At 48.4% G+C, this 24,297-nt stretch overlaps 1 protein-coding gene across 15 annotated transcripts in view; it reads right to left on the reverse strand.

The window, feature by feature from the left end:
- The window catches only part of Dysf (dysferlin), a 194,656-nt gene that overhangs the window by 14,152 nt on the left and 156,207 nt on the right, over nucleotides 1-24,297 (reverse strand). For all 15 annotated transcript variants that reach the window (XM_032906224.1, XM_032906220.1, XM_032906222.1 and 12 more), the window contains 10 exons: nucleotides 15,357-15,455; nucleotides 9,634-9,762; nucleotides 9,210-9,365; nucleotides 7,411-7,502; nucleotides 5,807-5,977; nucleotides 4,858-5,000; nucleotides 2,700-2,839; nucleotides 1,602-1,690; nucleotides 1,262-1,357; nucleotides 709-850 (listed from right to left, as the gene is read on the reverse strand). In XM_032906224.1, coding sequence (XP_032762115.1) covers nucleotides 709-850; nucleotides 1,262-1,357; nucleotides 1,602-1,690; nucleotides 2,700-2,839; nucleotides 4,858-5,000; nucleotides 5,807-5,977; nucleotides 7,411-7,502; nucleotides 9,210-9,365; nucleotides 9,634-9,762; nucleotides 15,357-15,455 — 1,257 coding nt within the window. The remainder of the gene's footprint in view (nucleotides 1-708; nucleotides 851-1,261; nucleotides 1,358-1,601; nucleotides 1,691-2,699; nucleotides 2,840-4,857; nucleotides 5,001-5,806; nucleotides 5,978-7,410; nucleotides 7,503-9,209; nucleotides 9,366-9,633; nucleotides 9,763-15,356; nucleotides 15,456-24,297) is intronic.

The following is a 24,297-nucleotide window of genomic DNA, read 5'->3' on the forward strand; positions in this document are numbered from 1 at the left end:
CATTCCGGGATGTACTCTGGGAGCAGGGGAACACCTCTGAGTAGCCGTTAGTGTCAGGAAGGAAGAAGGGCATTGAAAGCATCGTTGGGCCTTCCTGGAACCAGCATAGTTGGAGACCCACACCCATTTATTCTGCTCTGCTGGCCTCAGAGGGTAACCAGGTGTGGGGAAGATGCTGCCACCCTTGGACTTTGACCATTTCCAGCCTGCAGAGACTAACGCTCAGACGAGACCTAAACTTGGAACTGCTAAGAATCCAAGTACCGCCTCTACACCCAACCCCAGGCTAGGCCTGTCCTCAGGAGTACAGAACTGTCTCAATCCTCTGCCTCTGCAATGGCTATGCTGGGTCTCAAGATTCTTCTGCCTCAGACTCCAGGTCCTTCCATGCTGCTAGGTGTGTTTGGGGGATGGTAATATAGGCCGTGGCATCAGGTCTTGCACTTGGCTATGCAGTAGATGTGTGCTGTGTAGTTACGGATCATCCTGGAAGGTAGAGACACTGGCCACAGTAATACTAGCAGAAAAGGAAAAAGAAGTAGGATGCAGAGATGGTGGTGATGACCCTGTGGGTAACAGAGAAAAGGGTCACAGCTGCAGGAATAGAGAGAGAATGTCACAGTACCAGCTGTAGTGCTAAAGGTAGGGGGATCACATTAGGAATGTGACGCCCTAGAGCCTGGCACCCTGGGGCCAAGGGCCACTCACCTTCTTGGCAACAGCACAGACTTGCTCAGCGGGCAGATAGTCGAAGGGAAACACGAACCTCCAGTTGAAGTTGCCCTCCCCGCCCAGGGAGCGGTAGTGCACATCTGTCTTCTGTTTGTGTTCTTCGAATCCCACCATCCAACTGGCCACACATAAAAGAGATCAGTCCTCATTAGTTCAGAGGCCACAGACTACAGGACATTTCCCACATGCACCACCAGATGGACAACCTGTACTTGGACCAGTGAAGAGTTGTGGAGGTGAAGGAACTTGGTAAGGGCATTCCAAGGAAACCCCACCACATACCACAGAGTGGGACAATCTAAAGCCTCAGCTGGTCCCCAAGAGCATCCTAGTCCTTGCCACTTTAGCTCAAAGAAATTTGAGGAAAATGAGTCCCCAAAGGTGAAGACTCCACCCGGAGTCCCTCCTTGGAAGGTGTCTTCTCCACCTCCACGCCACAGCTCTGCCTGAGAGAACATCCTATCCCCCAACCTGTGGGAGCTAGGGAGGTGGCAGGAGCTGGTCCAGGTGGAAAACGACGATCACCTACCCTTTCACATAGATGTCACTCATCTTCTCCCCCGTGAGGCTGAGGTCATCCAAGATCACATCTTTTGTGTTCCAAATAATACAACGCAGAAAAAACCTGGCGAAGGGAAATTACTTGTATCTGCATAGATATTCCAGTAAAGGACATGACGTCCCCAGCTGACAGGCCAACTCATCCAAGGAGTTCTTCTTGGACACTTAGCCAGACTCAAACAAGCTGTGTCCCAAGATTCCAGTGGCCTGAAATCTGTTCAGTAGGCATACTCTTCCCCCTCTCCCACAGTTGCTATAACCCTACGGCCTGGGCCCAGCTAGAGCCTGTGACCAAGCCTGTTTGCTACCTTCGAGCTTTCCGTGGGGTGATGTTGAAGGGAGGTCCAGGCCGGCCCAGCACCTTTGGAAATATGTCAATCCACATCTGTAGCTTCCCCTGTAAAGACACAAGCAGTTCATTCATGTTCTATGCACACGCACACACACTGACACGCACACCTCATTGCATCCATAGTATCTTTACACCTGCCCAGAGTACACACCTGGGGACCAGGCCAAAGGAGATGAAACTCAGACCTGCCTGCTTGCCCACCAGAAAGAGGCTCAGCACTCAGGAATGGAGGAAGCCTAAATAGACCGATGTAGGACCCACTACAGAGGTACCCAGGCAGAATGGTGCCACAGAGGGCCAGGGAGCTGGGGTTTAATCATAAGGACTCAGATCTCTTTGACAGAAGTCACTTTCCCTGTCCTCTGGCCCCTGTAAACCCTAGGGAGACCTCTCTCTCTCTCTCTCTCTCTCTCTCTCTCTCTCTCTCTCTCTCTCTCTCTCTCTCTCTCAAAATCCAAGAACCAAAGTACCTTACATTCAGTAAGATCTGTAAGAGGATTTAACCTGGGCTGCTTTGCGGGGTTTGCAGGGGCTGGAACCCAGCCTAAGAAAGTGCCTGTTTCTCTCAAAGGCACCCTCAGAGCTTCCCCTGGCTTTTGTCCCCTCCCCCATCCTGCTAAGTCTGCTTCCTCCAACCAGCCTAGCTTGGCTGCCAGTCTTAAGCTTGCTGCCTGTGCTTGCCTGTCTCCCTAAAGGGAAGCCCCACAGCCTTCCTAACTACTCTCTGTGGGTCTCTACCATTGTGGAGTGCCTGGATCTAGTCTGAGCCCTCAACTGGAGCTCAGTATAGGATGACCTTCTGGGACTAAACCAGTAACGATGGCAGAGACAGAGGAACCCTTAGGTCAGGCTGAAATGGAAAGGCCCAGGCAAGTCAGAAGCCAGGCCTACGTGCACCTAAGGCAAGAACTGTCTTTGGCTTCTCTGGCAGTAAGGGCTAGGCCCCGAGAGCCCATGTGCACCACGCTATAAAGACATGAGCCATGGGGGGAGGGGTGACCATGAGGAGGTGGCTCCCCTAAGACGACTCTCCAGCCCAGGGGCAAGGACTTACCTGCTCAATATCTGGCTGCAGAGGACTGTACAGAGGCCGAGACTCCACATGCTCAGGGACCAAGCCTTGTTGTTGAAGGACATGCAGGGCTAAGCGTTCCTCCACCGGGCCCAGGTGTGGGTTTGGGAGTCTGCCAGCCTCTGCCCCAGGGGAGGAAGTGGATGAGGATGTGAGAGACAAGATACCAGGGCTGCCTTCCTCTGAAGGTTACGTAGAACTCTCCAGAGGGAGTCTTTCCTCACCACAGACCATCCCACGGGTGCACTGTGCTGGTCCTTAGGCCTCAATTGCTATGAGGGAAACATCAATGCCTACAGACTCCAGGCCCCGAGTACAGATTCCCTGTTACCGTCCTTTCTTACCAAGCCTCTCCTGGGAAATTCTTCCTTTCCATCCACACTAACCTTCCTCGTTGGCAAAGCCCACTTATCCCTCTGTTCTTAACTACTCCCAACTCGGAGCCCCAGCAACCCCTGTCCACAAATGTGGCGTCTTAGTGTGGCCAGAGGGACGACCTGGCCCACATTAGCTGTTCTATGAATGGCAGCAGCTACACCGAGAAATCACAGTGAACACATCCATAGGGGACCCATAGGCCATGCACGGCTCACATAAATGTGAGCATGTCTGTCCCCTAGAAGGGCCCTAGCAGCTGGGTATCGCCACCATCCCCATTTCACAGACATGGACCTGCACAGGCCCTACACCAGGGTACCCGGGCAGCAAGGTGGACACATGCTTCTTCTGCTCCTGCCTCTTGTGGGACAAGCTCCTCCACTGCCAGGAGATGACTTGGAGACAGGTAGCATGGAGACAGGTAGCATGGCTGGGAGGAAACCCACTCACCTGGGTACCGGGTCACTGTTCTTTTGAGCCAAGCACACTGTCAATATGATGTGTGCTGCAGAGCCAGGAGTGTGGCCTGCACCCAGCTGGCTGGTAGCTTCGGGCAGGTCATTAAGTACCCCTAGCCCCAACAGCTTCATATATAAGATGAGGCAGATGCTGGACCTCAGGATTTAATGACCTAGAGCCCCTGTGCTAAAGTTGCTAGCAGAGCAGCGGGTGCCCCCGGAGGAAATGAGACTCCCCCCTCAACCAGATGCACATTCTTAATGGCTGAGCCTGGCTCAAGCCCTGGGAGAGTCAGGAACACAGACCAAGGAGGAGGGGATGGGGCCCAGGCATCAAAGCCGTCATTTCCTTTTATAACCTCAGCACCAGCCCTGACATCAAACATCTTTGCAACAAGCAGGAGGCGCAGGACCAGCTGGGCCTGTAAACACCTCAGGGAGTTGGAACTGCTCTGGGTGGGCGATGTGGGAGTGTGGGCACCTCAGACACATGGAGAGCATGTGCCAGGGCATCTCAGCTACTACACTGGGCAGAGCCAAGGGCGGGGATGGGGTGTGGCAAGGCTGTTAGCTGCCCCCTGGATGCTTACGTGCAGGGGGTTGGAAGTGTTCTCCAAGGTCAAGCAAGGAGGTTAGCACATCTCAGTGAGAGGAGCTCCTCAGGATGGATATACTACAAACTCCAACCAAAGTCTCACCACCAAAGCCAAAAGAAGACAGGCCCCTGACCTCAACCTGCTGCATGGGTGCCTGAACGCTTCCCTTCTACTGTAGTTTGCTTCCTTTTGATGTGATAAAGCACTCTGGCCAAAAGCAACACGGCAGAGGAAAAGGCTGATTTGGCTTACACCTCCAGGTTATAATCTATCATGGAGGGGCAGTCAGCGCAGGAACTGTACAGAAACCACAGAGGTTTCTGCTTATTGGTTCACTCACCAGCTCAAGCCGGCTTGCTTGCTTTCACAGCCCAGGTCCACCTATCTAGACGTGGTGCCGCCCACAGTGGGCTGATCCCTCACACATCAATCGAGACAATCTCCATTGACATCCCATAGACCAACCTGATCTAGACGATTCTTAATTGAGGCTCCTCTCAGATCACTCTGGGCCATGACAAGTTGGCGATCAAGGCTAAAAGACATCCTTGGATGACCTCACCATGGTTCTGGACAGAGTTCTGATTCTGGCCCCACCCTGACCTCTGACCCACAAACAGGTACTCCTTTACTCTGCTGATGGGGGGCTGTGTGCACCCAGGCCTTTAGGATGAGCCCTCCATGGATTGGGGCCAAAGGGCAGCTCACCTATCTCCTGGATGGTGTATTCCTTATCCTGAAACGTCACTCGGTCCGTCCGGTACACGGGGGCCTTGACCCTGTGCTGCTGGCAGAAGAGGTGGAGGAGCTGGGAAGGGCGGAGTTGATCTCTCCACTGATTTGGTCCAGAGCTGAGAACCAAGTACAAGACTAAGATGAGACACCCCAAGGTCACAGAGTGAGGGGTTTTCAGGAGCTTTTGTACCCCAACACTCACACAGCATTGCCCACACGCCACTGTCACAGCCGGTGCCCTGTCTGAAAGCTCAGCATCCCCATTTCACTGATGAGGGAACAGAGTCCCAAAGAGCAAAGGAGTGAAGCACGCATGAAACTGGAACTCAAACTCCACACGCAATTGCCCCTGGCAGCCGCAGGACTCCCTCAGACCCCGCTGAAGCTTAGTTTTATACTGTCTTCTCCTCTCCTTCTTTCTGTCCTCCCCCTTCTCTCCTTCCAGGTACCCAGTGCCCTGTAGACCTCAGGGTGTGTCCCAAGAGACTGAAGCCAGGCATGGTGGTGCACACCTTTAATCTCACACTCAGGGGGCAAAGGTAGGTGGATCTCTAAGTCCAAGGCCAGCCTGGTCTACAGAGTGAGTTCTGGGACAGCCAGGGATACACTGTGACCCTGTCTCAAACGGGGGGGGGGGACAAGCTTCTGTCTCCTCATCTGTGGAGGGGAAATAACTGGGCTCCACATTAGGCTCTAGGGGAGAACACCTGGGCTGGCCCCTAGTGCTAAGAATCAGGGTAACCGACTGGCCATTGGGAAGCAGCCAGCTCTGGGCACTTACACACAGTAAATCTGTGGGAGCCCACAGCCAACCTTGGACACTTACACACAGTAGGTCTGTGGAAGGCCACAGCGAGCCCCAAACTTGGACACTTACACACAGTAGGTCTGTGGGAGCCCACAGCCAACCTTGGACACTTACACACAGTAGGTCTGTGGAAGGCCACAGCGAGCCCCAAACTTGGACAGCAGCCTATTCTCCAGATCAATGACTGTCTCCCCAATCTTCTCATCCTTGGAGAGCAGGTCATAGTCATAGAGAGTGATCTTCAAGTCCTTCTCCAGAGGTAGAGTGCAGGTGAGTTCAAACATCCTGCAGGAGGGCCGGTGGTGTCAAGGACACTGCAAACCCGATGGCATCCACCCAGTGGGGAGTCAAGGGGCAGGAGGGTAAGGGCAGGGGATTGAAAGCTGTCCTAGGGAGGTAACCCTCCTTGGGTCTCCTGTTATTCCTAGTACAACCCACCCACAGTGCAGCTGTATTGGGCATGCCTCTATGTATCCTACCCCTTGTCTGTCTGTCTGTCCATCTGTCTGTCTCTATTTCTGTCTCCCTCTCCCCCTCCCTCCCCCTCCCTATCCCTCTTTCCTCCCCCTCTGTGTGTGTGTGTGTGTGTGTGTGTGTGTGTGTGTGTGTGTGTGTGTGTGTGTGTGTGTGAGCATTATGAAATCTGAGCTGACTATCTGGTTCATGCACCCCATAACGAATAGACAGTGACATGGAGCACAACTTTGACATCTGTTTCTACCATGGCACCAGGAGACAGAGATATAAAACTCTGCTACTGAGGGTATGGCTGGGACCTACTTTCAGGAACTCCTTTGGACAGCTTCCAAGATGGAATAGAAGGCTTATGGGAAGGGTTCTTGGGAACGAGCTCCTGTGAAGTCTACACACAGGTGAGCATGTGCACTCATGTGTGTGCTCACACCCACACCAACAGACACAGACACCCTCCACATAACTACAAGCCCTGTACCAGCTGTCAGAGCTCATCAAACCTCTTCCACCTACCGTCCCTCATCTCCTAACCATGGTGGAAAACTGATTCTGGCTGGAACTCTCACCAAAGTCTAAAGGCAAAGTGACCTCAACTTAGCAAAGAGAGGCCAGCCAACGAATGCAACGTGTCACTTGCTACATGGGGAGACCAGGATTCCACAGATGCTAGAGAAACAACAGCCAAAGGCCTCCCTCACCCCAAAACACTCATGATCAAACAGAACCCAGAAGTTACCCACAAACCACAGCACTTAGCCCTCTTCCATGGCTCTGAGTCGTGTGCCCTGGCCGTCGTGGTCTACCTTCATCCCCTAGATGCCTACCACAGAAGCATGTGGGACACTAAGAGAGTGACTGTTGGTGACTTGGCATCTGGGATAGATGGGGACAGTAAGGGACACTGGTGGAAAATGGGTAAGTCCTCATAAACTCTCTCAACGACAACGTCCTCCTTTGGACAAATGTACCAGTCAGTTAAGTCAGTGGAAAGTGGGATGAGGCACTGATGGGAAATCTCTGCTATAAGAAGTGCATATTCTCAGTGCTCGTGTAGGCCTCTAGTCTTTGAGGTAACTGTTTCTGTGCTTAGCAAGAAGCTCCCGATAGGGTTCAATCCTGCACTCACAGACATAAAAGATCCAAGATCAAATTCTGCCCAAGGAAATAGACACTTCCCAAGTGATGGCAACCACATCTGTGAGTTGTCCATGGCAGCCCCTCTGCCCAAGGTGCTTCCCACTTACTTTCCAAATACAGGCTCCAAGGTGCAAGGGATGTAGTTATCCTGGTCACTCACTGATTTCTTCCCTATAGAGATTTTGATGTAAGGGTCGCACTGGAAGATACAGAAATGCACAAGTAAAACCACTGGGTCAAGGTGTCTTTGGGGCCTTCTGGCTTCCAATGGCCATCAGCCATCAGGGAGCTGTGATACAGATTGTCCTGTCAGGCCAGAGCCCATCTCCAAACCACACCGCGCTATAACATACCACACTGCACCACATAACATAACATCCTAACATACCTTATCATACAGACCTCTCAGCATACCTCACCCTGTCACACATTATGGTTAGACATGTCTTCTAGCCTCATCCCTAGCAGTGTGAAGGGCACCCGAGTGCCCTGGCACACAAGGAAAGCTAGATGTTGCTGGAGCCCTTCCCTCACACATACAGGACCATATTATTCCTTGGCCAGGTTGGGATCCTCTTTATTTTTAAGTGCCTTATTTCCAAAGGTGAAAGGAGACAGACAGGGCCACATTTTGCCCACCTAGAATAGCCTGGGCCTGTCTTCTGGAGGTCACCTCTAAGCAGCAGCGGACTTCCCACCAGCCTGCAAGGGTATAGCATGATAGAGAAACAAGGGCTACCACCGTGCATTGAAGGCTTCAAGAGCACAAGCCAGAGTCAGCGCCGTGTCCTGGAGGCCATCTGTGCCGTCCAGGCTAAGCAGAAATCGGCAGTGCCCTTAGGAGCACACAGCTCGTTGCTGCAAGGCAGGGCCATGGTGGGTTATGGGACACCAAACTTCTACCCTCAGCCTTGGGGACACATATGGGGCCTAAACCTATCGAAGGGGACAAGGAAGTGTCCAGGCTTATACCTCTAAACTCCAACTGCCCACGCCTGCCCCATTGTTCTCCCTCCCTTTCCAACTCTCCTGTATGCCAACTCTTCTCATTTAGCCCTCCCTCCTCCATTTCTGGCCAGAACTAAGCTCTTTCTCTTGCTTTAGACATGAAATTTAAGGGAAGATCTAAAACTCAGTGATTCAGGTAAATGATATTTTATTATAGTATTTTGTGAGCAGGAGAGATGGCTCAGAAGTCAAAAATTGTCTGCTCTTCCAGAGGACCTAGTTTCTAATCCCAGCACCCGCATAACAGCTCACAACTGTCTCTAACTCCAGTTCCAGAGGATCCAATGATACATTCTTCTGGCCTCTGTGGACACCAGGCACGTATGTGGTCCATACACACAAAATACCCATACACATAAAATAATAATAAAAATATTTTTTTACAAAATCAGTACCAACAGACCACTCTTGTCAGCAGAGCAGGCCTCCCTCGTTACCCACATAAGTCAGCAGTTCTGTGCCTCCTCCTGGTACTTCTTCCCATTTCAACCTTACCAGGCTCAGCCTGAACCTCTGCCCCACTTTACCATGTGCCATAGCCCAGTTCTACCTGATAGTTGAACAATCAGCTTACAGACCTCCATCTATGCTCCAGGCCCCCTTTAAAGTCCAGCTTTTTCCCAACCTACAAACATTCATGTGCCCATAAGACCTCTTTTCCTTCCTTCCTTCCTTCCTTTCTTCCTTCCTTCCTTCCTCTCTTCCTTCCTTCCTTCCTTCAAGGCCACCCCATTTTTCCAGAAGCCCAAAACACAAATCCCCCAGCTCCCACTCAGCACTACAAATGTCTTTGGGTCCCCTGGTTTACTTGTCCTCCTGGGGACAGAAACTCTGTCTGCCTTCTGCAAGACAGGCTCACCACGGTTCTCAGAGGATCAAGGGCTCCAAGAATATTTACCTTGCCATTGGGGTCCTTGGGCTGTAAGCCAAATGCTCGGATGATGTAAATCCGGACCAAGCATTCCTGGGGACCCTGAGCAGCCAGCTGATGGAATTGTCTCGGGGGCATAGGGATGGCTGGATCTTCTGGGAGGGGATAAATTTTGAAGAGACCCTAAAGAAATGGAGACTCGATTTTTATTTCTGTCACCATGGTCAATAACACAGTAACCAACATGGCCATCCCTCTCATTTCTGAGCACCATCACCATGAAGACCATGTAGTCTCACAAACCGTCCCACACCACCATCCAATTCTGCATCAGCCACAAGGTCACCCCCCAAGGACAGCAACAGCAGTACCATGGTCCCTGTTGCCACACCCCCTTTCTTGTTCAGCTATTGCTGAACCCTCACAGCCATAGGCCAAGCCAGAGACAGACCTTAAATTCTCCGATGACAGACGGATCTTCTGTGTCCTCCTGAGTCTTGCCCCGGTAGAGCTTGAAGGTATTACAAAAGTCGGACAGGCCTCCAAAAGCCTCCACATTCTCCAGCTGTGTGTCATAGACCTGTTATGGGGATGAGAGAAAGCTCAAGAGAGAGATAGTAGGGGGACAGAACCAGAAGAACGAGAGAGAAACAAGGCAGTGTAAGGGAAAGGGGGGAACAGAGGAGGAAATGGTGCATTTGACAGGCTCAAAAATTAACAGAGGGACAAAAGCAAACAGAAGGGTGGGGTTGGAGGGTGGAGGAGGGAAGAAAAGAGAGAAAGAAATGGAAAGAAAACCCCAGGGAAGGCAGAGAGGGAAGACATCTATTAGTCTATTAGGGTGTGAGGTTTCAGATTAATCAAAATTTCAAGTTATCTGACACTCACAAAAGTGAACATTTTTAAGGGATTAAACCTTAATCCCTTAAAAGGCAGGGCAGGGGTGGTGCATGCCTTTAATCACACTACTCAGAAGGTAGAGGCAGGCATATATGTCCATGAGTTCCAGGACAGCCAGGGCTACACAGAGAAACCCTGTCCCAAACAAACAAACAAACAAAACAAACAAAACCCTACTATTTGGTCTCAGACTTCACTGCTTAATTGACTTCCAGTCTCCTATAATTAGCATGAGTTCTTAAGGCTAAAAATGGCTGCTTTGGCTCTAAGTTCGAAGTCTAGTGTTGTATTGCTGCCTCCTGAATGCTCAACAAAGTTGAGTTTATTTCCTTCTCTGGTCAAATTTTGTGTTTTGTTTGTTTGTTAAGTGCAAGCTGGGTGACAATAGTGTACGCCTTCAATCCCGCACTGGGGAGGCAGAGAGGCAGGGGAATCTTCGTGAGTTTGAGGCCAGCTTGATCTACATTGGGAATTTCCAGGCCAGCCAGGTCTCTACAAGGAAGGAAAGAAGGGGAGGGAGGAGCAGCAGTAGAAGAAAAACGTAATGAACATCGCATGTATTGATAAGACAGATTGGGTCTAAGGTTGACGTACAGTTTAGATTCAGATAGTCATGTGACTTTCTAGTTTCATGTTTGCTTTCCTAAAATTTCTTCGTGGTGCACTCCCCCACCTCATCCCAATTCTCCTTCTCCTTCTCCTTCTCCTCCTCCTCCTCTTCTTCCTCTTCCTCCTCCTCCTCTTCCTCCTCCTCTTCCTCCTCTTCCTCTTCCCCGTTCCCCAGTTTTAGGTAAAATTCTCCTTCCCAGTACCATACATTCAAGTGTTGTTTCAGAATGATAACATTTGACTAAATGACTACGTGTTTCTCTGTTTACCTCGATACTGTTTGCTTAGAATCTACTCACATAATTTTCCATCTTGACCAAAGATCTGCCAACTCCATTTATTCTACAACAGGACAGTTACTGTGCCTGAGCCTCTCCCCTTTCTAACTTCTATCATTGCTACTCTCTACATCTTCAGTGAGAATGATGTCTACATGGTCTTGTTAACCTTAACCTCGCATGTCTTCAGTTCCAGGGGACAATGTGGACACAACTTCCTCCGCTGTGCTCTTTCCAAGTCCCAGTTGGTTGGCCCTGGGATCCATGTGTGGGAGGTGCTGAACCTCTTCACCAGTTGGCTCTTCCCAAGCACTTGACAGACAGCATGGCTGACCGTGAGATCCATCCCCTGTGGGTCACTGACAATCCTGTGTGCACTGTCTCGGGGTCTCTGGCCTTTTACAGTCACTGAAGTCACCTTGATGTGTTTTCTATTTTAAATGGCTTTGGTATTTTTGGGTGCGCGGGAACAATAGGTATGACTACCTAAAGAACTCCTTCTCATCTTTGATGTATAATAGTCCTAGTCTAGACTATGTCTGAAGCTGACCAATCTGGGTCAACTGTCCTCACTCACAATGGACCTTTCAAACCATATATTCATTCACTGTTTCAGAATGGTGAAATCTGACTAAATGATTCAATGCTTCTCTGTCTAATTTCACTGTCTGGGTGTCATCCTCAAAGACTCTGATCATAGCAGTGTCTGGTCTCCTGTCCCTGGCTAATATGTCTGTCACTTTCTCTGTATTCCTCAGGACTTTTTCTCCCTGTTTTCTTTTCCTCATATCTATGCCCAAATGTGTGCTCTGTGTGGTCATTCTGTCCTGCCTACATTTTCAAGATTATGCTTTCTTCTCTCCTGACAGAGTCCTTCCAGTGCATGGACCTTGTCCATTCTTGGCTTCCTTCCTTCCTTCATGCTTCACATTCTGAAATTTCCCTTCTAAAACGTTCACAGCAAAACCTTTCTTTTCCTCTGCTCCCAGGGAAAGACAGGTCTGGTAGGCACGTGTCCTCTTTTACTGGTTTGATTTCTACTTTCTCTTCTCTTTTTCCACTTTGTAGTTTTGGATTAATGCTATTCAATTACATTTACTAACCACTAAGTGAGTTGGCTTTCCCCAGCCTGGCTATTTCCTTCCTTCCCACTATGGAGGCGCATGGCCTCCTACAGACATGGCTCCTCTATGGCGCTCCACCTTCCCAGCTCCAGTGAATCAAATCAGGCTTAGGCTTCTGTAGTCAGCTTGACCTGCCTCCAAAGCTTCTGCAGCTCTGGAAACAAGGGCTACACTCTTTACTTCACGTTGCAAGCACTTTGTTCCGAAACTATTATGAAAACTTCCAAGTAATAGGAAAGTAAAGAGAGACAGCAGCAGACACCACCATCACACCACCCCTCTCCCCGTGCATCCACCTCCTGTCTGACACAGTTACCAACATTCTCCCATTTGATAGAACAGCTTCACCGGACTTTGTGAGCGCCCCAGTCCCCACCGGCTACCATCATCCTTCATGTCCTGTGGCCTCTGCCCAATCTCAATTGTCCTTGAGCAGCCCTTACTTATATTTTGGAGTCTGTGGCTTTTATTTGTTTCCAGCTTTCCTGAAAAATGGATTTTGTGGGTTTGAATGATTTCCAAGAGAAAAGGGGAGAAATGCTGACTTATGCAGCCGTGCTCATACTGGGAGTGCGAATGAAATACTTTGTAGATTTCCAACTGGATGGACTTTTTGTTTAAATTTATTAATTTCTCAATTTATTGCACTTTAATATGTCCTGACTGACTTCTGTCCTGGGTAACTTATTACCTAATTTGAGATCAGGCTCTGTAAATGTTCTCTGAGCATGAGGAAGAAAATGTATTCTTTATTTTTCATTACTTTTGCCTTCCCTCTTTTATCATTTTTGTTCCCCGTTCCAAGGCTGCAAACTCATGGTTATGTTGAGCTGCAACCTAACTAGTGTAGCTTTAGAAAGCCTTCGCTTGGCTCTATTAGTTACTAGTATCTATTGTCTGTTGGCCAAAGGGGTAGCAGCATTCAGATTTCCTCTTCCACCTTAATGTCTGTCATTTTGAGATGCTACTTTGTTTCCGTATTCCTAACTGGTTTCCCCCTGAGCATTTCAAAGTTCTGGGAGTCTTTACTTGGGAAAGACATCTTCAATTAAAGAAAAAAAAAAAAGCACTGTTTTGTTCTTTGCTTTTTACTTTAAATTCTACCAGATTCCTCTTTATTTACACTTACCTGATTATGTCTACCAAAATGCTGCTTCCTGAAATGCTTAGGTTTTTTTTTTCCATTCTGTTCTTTTTTATAAAGACTCTTTTAGGAGAGTACAGTGAATTTTGACTCTTAATGTAGATAGAAGTCTTTATCTCTCAGCATGAGAATTTGATCCATTCTTGTTCATTAGGAAAGCTAATATGGTCTCCACTTTTCCTGTGTTCTTTCTGGTTTCTGATTTTAACGCATTTCTGCTGTGCACTACAATTCCTTTACTTTGCTACTTAGGCTCTGAGCTTTCACCCCCTCGATAGTGATTGCAGGGTACAGGTGGGTGCGCGGGGACAGGGTGGTGTCTGTTGCCGTCGCCCTCCACCTCTGTGTCCTCCTCGCTCCTGCATACCATAAGCCGGTGCTGTTGGTAGTGGCGATTTTCCTCCATTTGCTGATATTAAAGGACCAGCATTCCTTCCAGGTCTAGTTTTCCCCCAGAAATAGTTTGGATGCCTTTGTTCTGGACGAGCCTCCGCTCACTTGGCAGCTGTTGGAGACCTCCTCGGAGAGGTCAAGCCGGAGGCCAAGTGCCAGCTCTGTATCCGGCATCCTCCTGAGGAACGAGGGGCTGGGGCCTCTGGCCACCCTGGCAGATACCCTCACCCTTGCCTCTTCTGTCACATTTCTTGGCATGGCCACAGTACCACATGCCAGACCTTAGTGGCCAAACCTTCTTCCTGGTGTGCAAATAGTTCTGTCCGTCTGCCCAGCCTCATACACCCAACCACAGAGCCAGAAGTGCTTGCTGCCTGAGGTGCTGCTGGGCTCCTGCAGCTTCCAGGAAGGCCAGCCAGGACATCGGGTACAGCACACCAGGCAGACTCCAGTGGACCGGAGGCTCATGGCCACTTTGTAAAACTACCCCAAGAGTCCCCACCCAGGGGACTCCGAAGGCAGAGGGCCCAGCCCACCCCACCCCAACTAGCTGAATCTTTTCCCAGTCCGGCCTCTTGACAACACCCCCATCTCCTAGCCTGTGCCCTGTGCTTGAAGAAGCCATGAAGAAGCTCTGGGGTACAAACTCACTCTCATTTACAGTCCAAGAGAGATGCTATAAATCATACGATTGTACTCAAGTCTCAGATAAAAAGAAATAATTCAGGTAAGTGTGTCCCATCCCATATTTAACCATAGTCAACATTAAAAAAAAATTATATATTGTATCTGACACTGGATGTAACTGGCCACCCTACAGTGGAGGCCACATAACACCTTGGGGAACAATTTTTTGAGTCATCTTTAACTATCTTTCTAAAAACTAATCTACCTTGAAAAGATATAATTATATTTGTAGAGTTTTCTCAAAATACCAGAAATTGGAGGACACATCTCTGTTTTTATCCACAGAAACAAAGTTTAGCTTCTTAATTATTGTGGGGGTCAAAGCTTGGAGGTCAGAGGTATATTCTCAATTGGACTTTACATTTGATGTCACTACAGAGTCTCTACTGCAGAATTGTTTCCCAAAACCCCACAAATCAAGAGAAGGGTACCACAAACCCCTCAGCACCACCATGGTCACAAACATCCCATGATTCTCCATTTCAGATTCTTCACTCTGAAAATCTGTGGAAGGAAGCCCTTACTTGCCTTTTTGTGTGGGGAGAGAAAGTTGAAGCGGCATTTTAAACCAAAAACTAAACATTACTTCACCTATAAGTGCTTCAACATTTTCTCCCTTTTCAGTCTTTTTAGATTTATTTATATGTAGTGTGCAAGCGCGTGCGCGTGTGCGTGTGTTTGTGTGTGTGTGTGTGTGGTGTGTGTGTGTGTGGTGAGTGTGTATACACACTCATGCACTCATGCCACAGGACACACATGGACTTCTTTCTATGCTGTGGGCCCAGGGTCAGCCTTGGTGGTAACCTCTTTGACCCATGAGCCATCTCATGACGTGTTCTATTTCTCTCTCACCCCTTGCTACCAAGGTCCCCACAAATGCTGACCAGCCCTCTACAGAGCTCCTGCCACAGGCATTGCTATAGTATTGTCAGGCTCAGGCTCACGGAAACATCTCTGTCTCTCCCACTATAGCCCCTGACGCTCATCCTGAACCTGACAGCTGCTAGTGCTGGGGGTGCATTCTGGAGAGAGGTCTTACCTTCAGGGTGTCAAAATCCTTCTCCAGGTAGGAACCACACTTTTCCCTCTCCCCGATAGAAGCAAAGAATTTGCTCCACCAGTCAATGAACTCCTCCTCCTGAGCAAAGAGAAAGACAGAAAGGGTTTAGGAGATCATCTGCCAACCAAAGCCTTCTGAGTAGGATTTTCCCTCTTAAGGCTTCAGGCTGACCTGGATCCCAAGACTTGCCTGCAAGTAATTATGATTAGGAGGTGAGTTCCAGGACAGCCAGGGCTGTTACAAAAAAAAACCCTGTCTTAAAAAAAAAAAAAAAAAAAAGCAAACAAACAGGGCTGGAGAGATGGCTCAGTGGTTAAGAGCACTGACTGCTCTTCCAGAATCCTGGGTTCAAATCCCAGCTACCACATGGTGGCTCACAACCATCTGTAATGGGATCCCATGCCCTCTTCTGGTGTCTGAAGACAGCTACAGGGTATGCAGATAAATAAAAATAAAAATAAATAACTCTTTAAAAAAAAACAGCAGGGGGCATGGAAAACAGGAAGCCAGAAACCTCTGCTTCTCTGGGGCAAAGGTCACGCGGACATTTTTTAATGGTACTGAGCAGTTAAGGCTCAGGCCTTGCTCCACGTCTCCTCCTGCTTCCCATCAGGCACTCAGGCCTCTCTTGTCTTTCTGTGAAGCAGGCAAAACCACAGTGGCATCCCAGGGATAACTGGCTGAGGCCCAGGATCTGCAGAGTTCTCTGCAGGGAAGATGTCAAGAATACATTGCCTAGATAAGGTAGATCCAGGGTAGCTCAAGAGCCAGTCCACCACTCCGCTTGCTGCAGTGGGAACCAGAACATAGACTTCTCAAGGTGGAATCCACCTCGAAGGTCGGCAAGCATTTGCTACATGACTTCATTCATGAGACTCTGTTAAGTGTGGGGAGCTAGGCTGGCAGGCAGGGAGCTGTGACAACTCACTCTGCCCTTTCTGTCCTTCATCAGTCATATTCCCCGGGGAGGGGCCCACTGCCTGCCCCACAAACCTCCATCCGCACCTTCCAGCTCAGCTCTTGCTTCAGGCCCTCCCCGGCTGTGTCCTACGATGGGCCTCTCAGAGAATCAGCAAGTGCCCCAAGGGTCTGCCCCAGAAACCTGCCTCTCCTGATTGAAACCCATCCAGTCTAGTGAGCTAAGAGAAAGATGTACATGGAGAACATTCTGGAACCATGATGGAAAGTTGAGTAGCACATTTCCCAGAAGCTGCATTCATCTATGCGGTGAACTGAGCCTCTATCGTTAAACATGAAAATGCTTGGTTCTCCTCTAAGCCAAACCCCTTGAGTTCCCTCCTTTGAATGAGCCAGGCCAAGGGCCCAAGAAGGCAGTGAGGATCCCAGGGCACCCAGAAGTCTGTCCTGGAAGTTCGGTCCTAGTGACCCCAGTGCTACCCTAGACAGCAGAGGATGAGTGTCAGCATGGGGCTGTCACTTACCAGGAGGATCTTCTGCAGCCATGAAAGAGAAAACACGGTCAGACGGAAGAAAGTGCAAGGAGGCAGAACTTCAGGACTTAGAATGCACCAGAAGACAAAGGCACAGAGCGATAGGAAGAATGCTGTAGTGTGCACACGTGTACACTCGAGTGCACATGCACAACGCATGCACACGGGTGCACTCAGACTCTCACTGAACACACACAATGACCAGCACACAGGAGACAACGTTTATACGGTCACATCTGATGGAGACAGACGTGCTGAACCATCCATGTACTCCTCAGAAACCACAGAGAACATTCAGGAACACAGAGACAAGCACCCTGATTTAGGTACGAGAGGTTGGAATGGAACCCTGTTCCTAAAGCTCATTTTCTTTCCCACCTATTCCAGGTTCGTAAAATTTTGACTTAAGTCAGGCAGGACAGGCAGCCAAACAGTATCTTTTGTACAAAGCAAAGACAGAAACACAAGAATTGTAGAAAAGAGAGTATGTGTTTCTCTATCTTTAAACACACACGCACATACACACGCACGCACACACGCACACACGCATGCACACACACGGTAGGGGTGGAGAAGCTAGGAGACAGAGGGTAATAATACCAACAGTAGTGACACCCAAGTAGACAGGCTTTGTGAAAACTGAAGACAGGAAGTATACCTTCATTTCTGGCAATTCTTGCAGCACTTAGGAGGGAAAAGGCCAAAAGCAGAGCTCAATAAAAACTCAGAAATAAACTCATGGTGGTCACCTCTCTGACCATCCAATAAAGCTTAAAGTTAATAAGAAACGATAAAATGAAAATCCCAGGCTGTTAGACATTTAAAGACACGTTCTTACAACCCCACCGAGGCAGAGAAAGCCAAGACTAAATCCAAGACACCCAGGTTGCAGACAGACCCTTATGCATGGGAAACTCGGGCTGAAATGCTCTCACTTCTGTACAAAAAGGATGAAAATAAATAACCTGATAATTTATGAAATGGGGGAAAGCAGGAAAATTGTTAAGTAAAACATAAAAAATTGAAAGTACAGCTATGAGGGATGAGCTATCAGACAGGGGGATGTCACCATTAATAATTAACCCTTCACAAAGGAGATGTGCATTCACCAAACTAATGTCAAGGAGTAGATGCATGCTGGCAACTGGAAAGGTGAAATAAAAAGACATTATGGGGAAGAATGAAGTGGGCCTAAATCCATGACAAAATCCTGAAAAATCCAGAAAGAAAAAGGAGATTTTCTAGAAAAATATGAATGCCAGCATCAATGCAAAAATAATAGGAAACAGGAAAAGTTTGGTGGCTCCGAAAGTGAGTGCAGTTTCAAAAAATACCTTCCAAGGAAGCTATCAAGCCAGGAGGGCTGTCTTTTGGAAGAAAGTTCTACCAGTCTTTAAAGAATAAATTATTCTTTGCTGCACAGCACAGAAGAAGAAAGAGAGGGAAAAAATTTCCCATTCATTTTAGGAAACAAGGCCTGACAGAGAAGTGCAGAGGCGGGAAGGAGAGGAGAGAGGTATGAATAACTCATTCCTGAGCCCACATACAAAGACTCCCAGTGAGCAGGCTGCCCCAGCAGGCCTGGTGAGTCCCTCTGGGTCATTCTAGAACATGAGAATGTCTCACTGGAGATGGCTAACGGTCCTGAGTCAGGGAAGCTGGTGTAATTCCAGCCTTCTAGAGACTGAAGCAGAAGCATTCCCACCGCTGTGATGACAACCTGGGCTACATGAGAGCCTGGCTCAGGGGAAAACAGAACTCAGGGGGTGGAGTGATGGTTCAAAGGTGAGGAGCCCTTGCTGCTCTTGAAGATGACCCTGGTTGGGTTCCCATCACCCACACATTAGCTTACAACCATTTATAATACTATTTCCTGGGTATCTACCGCCCTCTTCTGGCCTCTTCAGGCACTGCAAACATGTGGTGCACATGCAGACATCCAGGCAAACACTCATATACATAAAAAATAAATAAATCTTTCTAAAATAATATGTAATAAAACATGAATTATATGACCTTGTTTTAGCGTAAAGACCAAACACAAAATATTCAAAGTTATTGCTTCTGAATGAACAGACTATAAGTATTTTTGTTTATTTCTTATGTGCTTTTGTGGAACACACAAAGAATTTTGACTTTTGTTGCTGTTGTTGTTGTTGTTGTGTAGAAATATTCCTTGCATAACTTTTTGAAAATTGTTTTTGAGAGCTTTTTAGATGTTTTTTAGTGTGTGTGTGTGTGTGTGTGTGTGTGTGTGAGAGAGAGAGAGAGAGAGAGAGAGAGAGAGAGAGAGAGAGAGAGAGAGATGTTCAAGGCAACATTGCTAAGTTGGTTCTCTCCTTCCACCTCTACCTACATAGGTTACAGTTCCCCAGGACGGTGCATCAAGTGCTTTACCACTGAGCCATCTCACTGACCCCCCACAAAACACTGTTTTCAACTGATATAAAGAATAGTAGTGGACTGGAGAGATGGCTCAGAGGTTAAGAGCACTGACTGCTCTTCCAGAGGTCCTGAGTTCAAATCCCAGCAACCACAAGGTGGCTCACAACCATCTGTAATGGGATCTGATGCCCTCTCTGGTGTGTCTGAAGACAGCTACAGTGTAATCATATAACTAAAATAAGTACATCTTTAAAAAAAAAAAAAAAAAAAGAATAGTAGCGTGCTTCCAAAGACACTATGGAGACTGGGAGGAGAACACTGGGCAGGATGGGAGGAAGTGTGCACAAATCACATATCTGATAAGAAACTGTATCTAGAGTTTGTAGAGAACTCACACAGCTCAATGATTTTTTTAATACAAAAGTGGGCAAAGAGGGCTGGAGAGATGGTTCAGCAGTTAAAATTTTCAGACAACAACCAGGCAGGTGTTAAATGCCTTTAATCCCAGCACTCGGGAGGCTGAATTGGAGGCCAGCCTGGTCTACAGAGTGAGTTTCAGGAAAGCCAGGGCTACACAGAGAAACTCTGTCTCAGGAAAAAACTACTCTTGCAGAGAACTCAGGTCCAGACCCCAACCCGTGCATGGTCCCTCAGAACCACCTGTGACTCCAGCTCCAGGGAATGAATTCGGTGCCTTCCTCTGATCTCCAAAGACTGTTACAAATAATATAGATGCTGCACACGAGTTCACACAGAGATACGTAAATAAAACAATAAAATAAATCTTTAGAAGTGGGCGATGGTCTTAAGGTCACATCCCTCCAGGAAAAACACACAGCAGCCAATCAGAAATAAAAACATGGCCACTGTCCACTCTGTTACCAGGGAAATGCAAACCAAAGCCACAATGAGAAACAGATAACACACTGGGGTGGCGGTCCCCATAGACATGGGTAAGACAGAGCCGGTGGGGATGGGAGAAGCTGGCAAGAATGTAAAACATGGCAGTCACTGTGGAACGCCCTCGCCATCCTGAGAAGTGGCAAGCAGTGCATTCCATGGGACGCCATTCTGCTCCCGGGACACATCCTGGAGACATGGAGAGGACACAAAAACGTGGACTTGAAAGCTCAGTGCAAACTTTTTCATAATGGCCGCCGGGTGGGCATGACCCAAAAGCCTGTCTCCTGAAGAATGTTAGCTGCACAACGTATGGCAACAAAAAGAAATGAAAGACTGATGCATGCTGCAGCCTGGACTGAACCCTGAAAACGTGCTAAGCAAAAGAAGCTAATCGCCAAAGCCCACACGGTGCAGGATCTCATCTGTGTGAAACGGAACCCAAAAGTAGAGCAGTGGCTGCCAGAGCTGGAGACGGTTGGAGGCCTCAAGGAGCCGGTGTCTTTCCTGCAGTGAGCAAAGTATTCTAAAATGGACTGTGGGGACGACTGTACAGCTCTTTTAGTACACAGGGGGAAGGAGATGGGGACTCACCGAGCTGTACACTTTACGTAAGGGCTTGTGTTGACACAGGCATCTCAACAAAGCTGTTAGAAAAAGGACAACTGACCAACCACAAGCTTAGAAGCTCACACTAAAGACAAAAGTAAAAATCACAAGGACTTGTTCTAAGCAAGGAAGAACTGGGCAGCGTGAGACCTGACAGCTGGCTCAGTGGCTATAGGTGCTGTCCTGGACCTCACTATAACTCCCTAAGTTCAATTCCCAAAACCGCATGAAAAGCCAATAGAGTGGTGGGTGTCTGCAAACACAGCCGTCCAATGGAGAGGTGGGAGACAAGAGACAGGAGAATGACTCCTTGGACTGGCTAGCCAGCCTAGAGCTCACAGTGAGGCAGAAACAAGAGAGATTCTGATTCAGCAAGGTGAAGAGCAGGAAACGACTCCAAAGGTTGTCCTTTGACCTCCACGTATATGCTTCAGTACTCATGTGTCATGCTACACACGTGCACACACATTTTAAGAATTAAAATGGACATTGTTAATGAACAAGGAGTTGTCTAAAGCTTGCTGCATGGTCAGCTTTTTCTTAAGAACAACTTTTTGCTCATTTTGCTTTGTTGTGTTTGAGACAGGACCACTCCATGTAGCCCTGACTGTCCTGGACCTCACTATGACCAGGATAGCCTTGAACTCACAGAGATCTGCCTGCCTCTGCCTCTCCAGAGCCAGGATTAAAGGGATATGCTACCGGGCTCAGCAAGACCATCTTTTGTTGCTGTTACTGTTGTTGTTTTGAGACAGAATCCCATGTCTAGTAGGCTGACCGTAAACTTGCTATGGACCAGAAGTTAACCTGGAACCCCTGAGGTCCTCTGAGAATGCCCACATCAGTTATCCAACCCCCTTCTCTTCCATGGGTGCTCCTCTGGTCCTACATCCTTAAATAAAGTGGACACTAGTGGGTCACACGGGCCTAAATGACTCCTCCAACATCCAGCTGCCTGGCATTCACCTGCCAGCGAATCACTAATAAGCCTCTTTAATGATCTGTCATGTCCAGTTATCAGTAGGCCACTGGCTCCTCCTGTAAAAGAGCCACGTCCCTCCTTCCAGGTGCTCACAAAGCTTTAGACTTCTCTCTCCATGCCCACAGGCACCCCTCAGCATCTCTCAGACCCACCTCTAGGGCATATTTAGAATCTGCCGTTCCCCACCCCCATCCCATTGCTGCTTCTCTGGTCCAGCCTTGTCCCCTCATACTGGTGTCTACTGGCCTCCCATCTCTCCTCTCACTGCCCTGTCTCTAAATCCACTCTGACCACCACAGCCCCATAATCTGTGAATGGATCCTGACACTCTCAGTGCAAAGCCTTCAGATGTCTTATCATAGAAGCTAAGAAAGATAAAGCCTTTCCAAGAAGCTGACAGGACTCAGAGCCTACAGCTCTCTCACTCCCATCTTCTGCCCTCTTACCAGCTCATCCTCTTTGAGCCATACTAGTCTTCTTTGTCCTAGGCTGTTCTAGCACTCTCTTGTCTTTCTCTGCAAGAACCTCTATCAACCTGAGAAGAGGAATCAGCAATGTCTACCACCTCCTCAGAAGACCCCAACTACAAACCAAAGTATGTTTCCATAGGAATTCGCCCTGCGGAGCCAGCAATTACTGGGATTACTCACAGAGCAAGAGTGGGAGGCTAATCCATATCCAGAAGCATGGGTGACCTCAAAGCAGTCACACTACAAAGTCGTCACCCAGTGTGGATGATGACTTCCTCGTGGCCACATAGCCCTTTCCACTAAACTTCATCAACGTATATACTCTAGCACCTCTCAAGACCCCCACAAATTGTGTAATTAGGGTTCCGAGGATTGTGTTCTACAATGTGGATGCATGACCACTTCCTTCCCCTTCAAGCCTCCAATGCATTCTCTTCTGTCCTCTCTGTTTCAAACTACAGCTTCCTCCCTGCAATTTCTACCCCATTCAAACCCCTTTGTCTACACAGCAGTAATCCCCATCAGACATTAGCCAGACCTAACTTAGGTCTTTATTGTTGGATGTCTTCTCCTTGAGGACAGAGTCCCATAACCTGTGATCACATGATCAATCTCAATTCTTAGATCAGGCCCTGGTCATAACTTGTATCTCGGCAAATATTTGACAGGTATATGAATTCTCAGACATCGGTGGGAGCAAGTGACAATCTTTGGTTTCAAGTACCCAAGAACAGATAATGTGGTATCAAATTAATTTAAGGGTCTGGAGATGTGGCTCTGTTGATACAGTGCTTGCTTGGTTCTGCATGAAGGTTTAGGTTTGCCCCCCAGCACTGAACAAACCAGGTATGGTGCTGCACACCTGTAATCCCAGCAGTTGGGAGGCCAAGGAAGGAGGATCAGGAGCTCAAGATTATCCTCAGTTCCATAGTGAGTTTGAAGCTAGCCTGGGATCTATGAGACCTATCTCAAAAACAACAGTAAAAATAGGTTTAAGGAAGCATTTTGTCTGGCCAGCTCTTCCCCATCAAATAAGATGGGCATGCGGAGGGGGGGTGGGGAGCAGAAGCAAGAACCAGAGAGGTGTGGTGGTTTCAGACGAGCCATCCTAACTCCAGATTCCTCCTCCATGAACTACAGGACTGGGAATATATAGCTAGACAGATGTCCCCAGAGGGACTGTACCAGGGCACTGGACAGGGAGCTGCATGGATAGAATAAAAGAGTCTTTGACACTTCTTGTAGACCTCAGAGTGGCAAGGGACATTAAAGTGTCATACATTCCACACCTAAACCTGCAGGTTAAGAGAAGAGGGAGAATCGGGTGAGAGGGAAAAAAAGAGAGAGAGAGAGAGAGAGAGAGAGAGAGAGAGAGAGAGAGAGAGAGAGAGAGAGACCTGACCAGACTATGGGGCACTAAGAGTAGATGTCAGCAAACACAATCTGATCCATGAGTCCCAAAGTCAGAGTCCAGAGACGCCAGGGTGGACTTGCACTGGGAACCAGGCCACCCTCCCTGGAGAAATAACAACATTAAGGAAGTCCAAACCAGAATTTAGCCACCACCCCCCACTCTAGGGTGTGGAGAGGAATAGTAAGCCCAAAGTGACTAAGTTTAAACCTAAAATGCCTAAGATTACCAGGGATTTTCTGCCATTAGGAAAAAATGAGAGCTCAAAGGGGGATTAAGTTGACTTACAGAAAATAAAGTGATATTTTTAACACACATTCATGGCCATGGCTTGAAAATATCATTCCTGCCATTACCCCAACCTGGCTTCTGATGGAGTCATCCTAAGCCCACTTCTCCCTTCACCGGCAAAGGAAGTTCCACGATAAGTTAGCACATCCTTGAGACGAGCCTTGCAGGTCTCAGCCAGATGTCCTCACCCACACCCCCAGGAGCTGAGTCTCCAAACACCCCTCCCCTAAAGAGAGGGAACTCGACCCGGGCCCTCCAGCCAAGTGTGTCTTTGACCTCGTCTGGTAGTAGCCAAGCGCACCAACCTAGGACCAGAGCAAAGAGGAGCAGAAACGCAAAGACTGGCTCTAAAGCATCATCTGAAGCTCGAGGCAGAAGTCTGGCCATGGCCTCAGGGTTTTCCCAGGCCCAAAGCTCAAGG

Source organism: Rattus rattus, chromosome 6 (assembly GCF_011064425.1).
Source record: "Rattus rattus isolate New Zealand chromosome 6, Rrattus_CSIRO_v1, whole genome shotgun sequence".
NCBI classification, from domain to species: Eukaryota; Metazoa; Chordata; class Mammalia; order Rodentia; family Muridae; genus Rattus; species Rattus rattus.